The sequence below is a fragment of the Phaseolus vulgaris genome, chromosome 4 (genome assembly GCF_051622355.1).
Source record: "Phaseolus vulgaris cultivar YP4 chromosome 4, ASM5162235v1, whole genome shotgun sequence".
Lineage (NCBI taxonomy): Eukaryota > Viridiplantae > Streptophyta > Magnoliopsida > Fabales > Fabaceae > Phaseolus > Phaseolus vulgaris.
In genome coordinates this window covers 43740574-43748782 of record NC_143501.1, presented here as the reverse complement: position 1 = coordinate 43748782, position 8209 = coordinate 43740574, and the positions used below count along the sequence as shown (strand labels likewise).

Here is an 8209-nt window from a genome sequence, read left to right as displayed (position 1 = left end):
GAATGTATTAAGATTTTATAGGAGGGAATATCTCATTTGTGAGAGAGATCACTATTGCTAGTTATATTATGCATATTTAGATTTTGTTTTAGTTGAAAGAGAATTGTAATTTAGTTTTTTAGAATTTCTTACAAATTTCATCTATTATTTCAAACATACAATCAAAATTACAAAAAAAATTTATCCAAATTTTTTCTCAAATCTTTAAAATTAAACATTTTGCTAAACGTTTCTGTTAACCTTTTTTTTATCATTTTAAAAAATCTCTAGAACTGATTTTTTTTATGTTAATTTAAACAATAATAAACTTTAAATTAATTATAAGAAGATCAACTTTGTATTTAATTATAGGCAATGATTGGTGAGTGTGAAATAGTAGTATTAGGAAAGAAAGCAACATTAATTTTCTAGAGATATATGAAGCTTAAATTCCAAACATCAATTTCAAAATAAAAAACAAGTAATAACGGTTTACTTTTCTGCACTCATAACTAATTCCATGGCTCTTAAATTAATAATTATAAAATCAATAGACTTACCATAATTAATAATGTATAGTTAAATAGCTGTATAAATATAGTAAGATTTATTTTTTTGAGCTCGTAAAATGATAAAAAATCAGGATTCTTAATTGATAATTATAAAATCACGAACTTCACATGCCTAATAATTGTAATTAAATAGTCATATAAAACTTTTTTAATATTTTAAGTAAATGCCTAACTAATTTACTTCTATAATTATAAATTAAGATAGTACCATAATTTAAAACGAGAATCTGTCTTCTATACATTTTTAGGTTTTGTTTGACATTTAACTAATAGTTTTTTTTACTGAGTAGTCAATTTTAAAGTAAAATAACACATATAGTGAATTTAAAATAGATTATGGTGAGAAAAAAACCAATAAATAAAAATTTATATTTTATAATGTTATCACAATGATTTTATAGATCAAAACTAATTTATTTACACTAGTAATGTTATTATTATTATTATTATTATTATTATTATTATTATTATTATTATTATTAATTCACTTTTAAGTTTCGCTTAAGATTTTATTGAAAAAATAAAAAATAAACATTTTTTTTATTTTAATGAAATATTTATAATTTTTTTTATTTAACCTTCTCTCTATATAATAATAAATACATATATGTAAATTAATTAAAAATTAAACAGAGAATAATTATATAAATAATAAAAAGATAATTAATGTTATTTTTAACTTTAAAAATAATAGTTAGTTATAACAAAAATATTTTAAAAATTTGATGGTGGAAGAAATATTATGTAAAAAGACGCAGTAGTTCTATAATTAGATGCTTTTTTCTCTCTCTCAGAAACATAATGTTGTCATCTTTTATTTATAAATGTACTTAATATTTTTAATTGTCCAATTACTTTTTTTAAAAAATTACCAATAATTAATATAATTTTATATTACTGTTTATATTAAATTTGAAATATGAGTTAGTATCCACTGAGCACGAATAATATTTTCTAGGTTAAAAGAGTATAAATAATAGGTAAAAAAGAATTTATTAAAAAGTAAAAATTAGTTATATAAATAAGAATGTGGTGATAATAATGAGTGTGAAATGGAAGAAGGGATTGATTTAACTGAATTAGAAGTCGGTGTTGGCGTCCGAGGAGAGCCTTCAATTTCAAAAAGACAGAACCAAACAAAACAGCAACAAAGTTGGTGTTACTGTTATTGTTGTGAGTGTTTGTTTGTGTTGAGTCCCCAAGAAGTCCCTGTTTGGAGCCCATGGTTGCTCTCTCCTCCCTTCAGTTCAACCACTGCTCCAACGGCCTCTTCCGTTCTCTTCCTTCTCTCTCCTCACACCCACACTTTTCCACTTTTTGACCTTTCTTTCTCTCCGCAACCGGTGAGTCCTCTGTGCCGTCCTCGGATCTGGGGTTGTCTGGTTTCGCGTGGACTCTCATGGGTCTGTGTTGTTTTTGCTTATTCTGTTGTTTCTGCGCTGTTTTTCCTTCTGGGGTTGTGTTTTTTGTCGTTTTGGAGTTTATGAGGATCGTGCGTGTCTGTTATGGAGGTGATTCGGGTTGGAATTTTCTGTGGGTGACATAAAAGATGATTTTTTATTTGGTTTTTTTCAGTTGGGTTTGTGGGGTGTACATGGTAGTTTTAGAATCACTAATTTTGTTTGTGAAATTTGAAGCCGGGAAGGTTTACTCTTCAGATTATTGTGACTTGTGATCTGAGTCACGTGATTGGTGTTAAGGAGGGGTGTTTTTTTGCTACGAACATGTTTAGTTTTTTTAAAATTTTTTTTTATCGTGAAGTGTTTGATGTGAGTCTCATTGTTATTTTTTGCAGATCAAGTGATTTTGGAGAAGGGAAAAAAGTGGTCCCTAGTTCTGACTGGTTCAGATTCATGCTATCGTCTGCCATACGTTGTGTGTTTTCTTTGTCAAATATAAACTCCGTTAAGTTTCTTCAAAGATTTTGACTCTGAAATGGAGTGTTTTGGTTTGTGGGTGAGAAAAGTGAGAAAAATCAAAGGTTGACGTTTGTTTTATTGTGCCAAAGAGGCTGGTTCTGCCTCCTGAAGAGCAAGTTTCAACTATTCAACAATAATTTTGTTGGGTAAGCAAATTGAGTAAATACTTATATTTCTTGGTTTGTTGAGGAGGGAGGAGGAAATTGGTATGGCTGTTGCCACGAGCAACAGCAGCAACTATGAACCTTGTACTTCATACAATTGTTACAAAGTAGCAGGCTTGACTGAGACCATATTAGACACAAGTCAAGTCTATAATCTAAAAGATCGGTACATTCTCGGCGAGCAATTGGGTTGGGGGCAGTTTGGTGTCATAAGGGCCTGTTCTGACAAGTTAACAGGAGAGGTTCTGGCCTGCAAATCAATTGCTAAAGATAGGTTGGTTACTTCGGATGATTTGAGAAGTGTCAAACTTGAGATAGAGATAATGGCTAGGCTATCTGGTCACCCCAATGTTGTGGATCTCAAAGCAGTTTATGAAGAGGAAGGTTTTGTTCACTTGGTGATGGAGCTTTGTGCTGGAGGAGAGCTTTTTCACCGATTAGAGAAGCATGGATGGTTTTCAGAATCTGAAGCCAGGGTTCTCTTCAGGCACCTTATGCAGGTGGTTTTGTATTGTCATGAAAACGGGGTTGTTCATAGAGATTTGAAGCCCGAGAATATTCTCTTAGCAACAAGATCGTCCTCATCTCCTATTAAATTGGCAGATTTTGGACTAGCAACCTACATCAAGCCTGGTACCTTTTCCTTTTCTTCCTTTGCAGATTGTAAACTTTTCAATTTTGGTTGCTCCTATGAATGTTTGTGGTGTTCATCTTCAAAGGTTGGAATATGTTTAAGCAGGTCAAAGTTTGCACGGTTTAGTTGGGAGTCCATTCTACATAGCTCCAGAGGTATTAGCTGGTGCTTATAACCAGGCTGCTGATGTGTGGAGTGCAGGTGTAATTCTTTACATTCTGTTGAGTGGGACGCCTCCGTTTTGGGGAAAGACTAAATCCCGGATTTTTGAAGCTGTTAAAGCTGCTTCCTTGAAGTTTCCATTGGAACCTTGGGATCGAATTTCTGAATCAGCTAAGGATTTGATCAGGGGAATGCTGTGTACAGACCCTTCTCGAAGACTCACTGCCCAAGAGGTTTTGGGTAAGTTTTCTTTCTTTTTCATCTTGTTAATGTCTATCTGCTGATGCTGTTTTGTTTAGATTTAACACTGGTTAATAGAGCATTTTGCGAAGCAGGGTAACGACAGTTCAGTTGTGATGTAGATTACTATTAAAAATTGAACATAAAAAGATCGTTAGTATGTATTGAATGCATGATAACTTAACTGAAGCATTAAGAATATGCTACAATTATGCAGTAACACTGAAAGGGTTACTTTTGGTATGAAATCCATCATACTATGCCATTTATGGTGTGCCTGTTCAAAACTCTATTATTTAAGTCGACAAGATAAATATGTGCTTCTAACTTTCATCTCAACTTTCCCTGCCTAGATCATTGCTGGATGGAAAGCAACCAAACAAATCCAGAACAACTAAGTGAAAATCAGATCCAAAGTTGCGAAGAATGGGATGTTGGTGGCAGCTCATTCTCAGCTTCTTTCATGTCCAGGAATCAGGACATCAGCTTTGGCGCTGGCACTCCTACTTGTGATGCTCAATCGCCTACTTTCACATGCAGATCATCATTTTCTTCTTTTTTGGAAGAACCAGTCACGCCATGTCTACTATCTGGTGGGTTTTCATTCAAGAGTGTAGGCGATTCATCTGGTTTGGAATTCTCTACTCCTATTCCCTCGATGCTTAGCTTTTCATTCCTCAGCCCCTCTCCTGTTGTTGAACACAAGAGTTTTAAATTAGAGTGTTCAGCTAACATGTCAGATGTAAATGCAATTGCTGGAGGTATGCATTAAAGTTTTTTTTTTCAACCTTAATATTTCCTAGCTTCATGGTCTGATCTTGTTTGCTATTTTTTTTGCAGAAACTAGCTTGGGAAAGTTACTTTTACTACAAGATTCTTATCTTTGCATTGAAAACGATGTTAAAGAAACGAATCGCAAGCCTGCAGAGGCTAAAAGGTCAAGTGGAATGAATGGACACAAGGTACTGGGAATCCACAGCAAGAGAAACAGGACAATTGGACTTGGTGAGTGTGAGCAACTTGACCTTGTGGTGACTGAATCAGTCATCCGTTGGTCATCCTGCACTCAACTACCTACATCTTTGAGATCATCTCTTGTTTGCTAGGCGAATAGAAGGCTCGTCTCGATATTGCTTCATGCTGTGCCAAATATCAGCATACCCCTGCAAGTTTTGCTCGGCTAACGTTTTGTATATGATTTCCTTATTATCTGCATTGCTGTTAATGTTAACTGTCTTCTGGCTGATGCAAGGTTTTGTTTAGGTTTTGGTAGTGGCTTAATGGTGTGTCTGATTGAGAAGTGGTACTATACTAATAGCTCTTCACTTGTTTTTCTCCTTCTCCCTTCCCTTGCTATGTGTGTGCCTAAGTGAGAAAAAGTCAAAGGCATTCATTCAGCTGTTTTGTAAATGAAGTTGATCTTGATGTATGCTCCAGTTTTCTTAGCCTGATGTATTCCGAGTCATCTTGATGTATCAGTATTGCTGTGTTTGGTTTAGTTTATCACGAAGAAATAGTTGTTTCTCCTACACTGTTATCTGTTGAGTTTTTTTAAATAACTTTGTGTGGGGTTCAAAAGACACCAAGTGGTTCAAAAAACACCATGTTTCTATGTTTGTCTCCTTTCTTCATCACAAGAATGTACTAACAACACAAATTCTTTAAATTGTTATTTAAATACATACTGTGTAATGCTTTACTTTAAAACTAATATTTATAGTATAATATAGTCTTAGAAGACAATGTATGCTATTCTTTGTGTTGTGGTTCATGACAATCATTGAACTTGGGTTCTAGTTCTATCAGTATTCATTTCATTCATTTTGGTACAGTTTTTTCTCTTGATTTTAAATTGTGTGGTGTGTAAATTGTTTATGGACCAGAAAATAGGGTCTTAGTAGAATTAAATGTTTTGAACCACAAAGCCAGCTGGTGATGGTTGTAATCAATTGTCCTTGACATCTCAACTCAGCAATGATTAATCATTGTTAATAGCCATATGCAGAAGGAAGAGAAAAATGGGTAGGTTTATTTGTCATCATTTATAACGCCAAAAGTCAATGCCACCTTTTCTATATTAGATTATTATAAACAAATGGTACCATATGCATTCAGGCATAGATCAAAACCATTATGGCAACCACGATGACTTCGTGATTACCACACTTTTTTTAACATTATTTTTCTACTCATGTTTTCACTTGTTCCTGTATTTTACCTCTTTTGCAGAACACTACATGTGTACGCTGTTTTATTTATGTTGGTATATCTTTCGTAGGTTTGTAGATTTATTCATATGGGTTGATACTATGAAAAGGGTCACTAATTAACGATAATGACAAAATCTTGTTGATGTATTGCAAGATATCATGCATGAAGGTGAACCTTGTTACGCTTCTAGAACATCTTTGAGAAAATTTCAAACACTAAAATTGATTCTTTATAACTCAACATCGTTATCTTGATTAACAGTTGTGGATATAAGCATTTACAGAATACATGTAATGTTAAATTTGGATGATTAGTTCGATATAAAGTATGTATGTTTAGTTAGAAAAGAAGAACTATGCATTTGCATCAGAGTTAGATTAAAAAAATTATGTAAAGAGAATTAAGGAAGACATTATTATCACTAATGATAAATTTGATGTGACTATAATCATGTTTACAAACTCCATTGCATACGACATACTCTAATCACATTTACTTGGTATCACATCACATGCAAAGTTCCATAAATATTAAGAAAGAGAAAAAAGAGAAAGAAAATGAAAGAGCAAAAGGGTATTCCACCATGAATGAATGTAAAGTACAAAACCAACCCTTTGAGAGTTTGATAGTGAGGGCCTAATCGATATGGTGATGTGAGAGATGCTACTCCACTACCCAATAACACGACACACCCATTAATGATGTTATATGTGTTTCTAACCAGACAGGGAAACACCCCAATGTAAAATGTCCCCTTTGTCAAAAAAATCACATATGATTCTGTCCATGGACCTCCTCCACCACATCTTTTGGGCATGCCACATACAAATTAAATAGGGTATCCCTTAGTTTCTAATGCAAGTTTTTCATCTTTTTTTTTTCTTTTCATTTTTCTAATGCAAGTGGCTAAAATATACTTGGAATTATTGTCCAATCCTTTTGGTGACATTTGATAGCGTGGAGAAATGAGTTAGGCATTGGCCCCTACAACCACTTTGCTCAATCATGTGATCTTTTTTAAAGAAAACTTTGCTACATTATGGCTGCATGCTATGCCATAATTGCTTCTCATATTCTCTAACACCATGATGAATTTAATGCCAAGACCTTGGAGCAGACGTGTGGATGGCAAAACAACAACATTTGCTTTTTCAAAAGGTACTTTAAAGGTGTGGGTATATAACCATAGTGCCAACCCATTTATAATTTGCATTAATACAAAGATGGTTACTAAAATATTGGATTTTATAATTTTACTAAACTATCCTTGGTTGGGTTTTCAAAGATCCTTGAAGTCCAATGTAGTAAAGATTGTTGTTTCTCATGGTAGATTATTATTAAGATGACATAATATGTTGAGTTTATTTGCTTTCATGAAAATTTTAAACTTTCCAAGTTTAAAATTTTCCAACTTATTCTTCATACCCAGTTGGTCAATGAAACAATACAACAGTATATATCCCTACAATAATATGAAATCTAAAAAAGTGAGAGGTTTCGGCATATGATACCCATCTTCGGCCCTCTTGGAAGGACTTGTCATAGTGCTAGTGCTTAATACATTAGATAATTAAATCAGAGCATTTCAAATATTTGTCAACAAAAAGGTTCATGTTGTATATATAGTTGGATGTATAATACCCCACAAATAGATAGGCACATGTAACAAATAATAATAATAATAATACTAATTAATAGAAGGCTTAATTCATTTTGTTGCAACTAAAATTTGAAAAGAATGGGTTTTGGTAAGTTTTGGTTACGATGACAAATGGATTCATATCTCTAAGTATGATTTGAATTCATCTCAATTTTGAAGGAGAATTCTCATATTGACTGAGTACGAGTATGAGTATTTTAGTCTTTATATTTGTCTTCGTTTTATTTTATCAAAACACTTTTAATATATTATGTAACTTTTTTTTATTTGTTAAGAAAAAATAGTTAATAAAGCATTTGATGGATATCCAATCATATTTATAAAAAAGACTAAGGTGATATTATCTTAGTACTACAAAACACCACTAAAACACACAAATGTCAAATGCATTACATTTCTATATATGACAACCAAAAGAGATCACAAAACAAAACATTATAGCAAGTAAAACAATTTTAGTGGCAATTTATCCATGGTAGAAAAAATCGAGCAAAATTTATCTCCTTCATCATATCTCAATTATAATTTGATCACAATGTTGCATTCCTCTGCACACGTTTCAGTTATGACATAATTGTCCTTGGATAAATGTAAATGACTGCTAATTTCTAAGTAACCTAAAAATCTTATATTAACTTTTTTTTTATCCTTAGTTTTAAAACTTATCT

At 32.6% G+C, this 8209-nt stretch overlaps 1 protein-coding gene across 4 annotated transcripts; it reads left to right on the top strand.

Moving 5' to 3' along the window:
* Positions 1 to 1580: 1580 nt before the first annotated feature.
* PEPKR1 (phosphoenolpyruvate carboxylase-related kinase 1) lies at positions 1581 to 5199 on the top strand. 4 transcript variants are annotated; one of them, XM_068646792.2, is made up of 5 exons: positions 1581 to 1894; positions 2347 to 3267; positions 3374 to 3670; positions 4024 to 4431; positions 4511 to 5199. In XM_068646792.2, exons 2-5 carry the CDS (start codon positions 2679 to 2681, stop codon positions 4774 to 4776), a joined length of 1560 nt encoding a protein of 519 aa, XP_068502893.2. In that variant the 5' UTR covers positions 1581 to 1894; positions 2347 to 2678; the 3' UTR covers positions 4777 to 5199. The 4 variants fall into 4 exon arrangements, with proteins under 4 accessions (XP_068502893.2, XP_090157359.1, XP_090157360.1 ...); XM_090301233.1 differs by having other exon boundaries at positions 1597 to 1954; XM_090301234.1 differs by having other exon boundaries at positions 1599 to 1894; positions 3470 to 3670.
* Positions 5200 to 8209: the final 3010 nt, after the last annotated feature.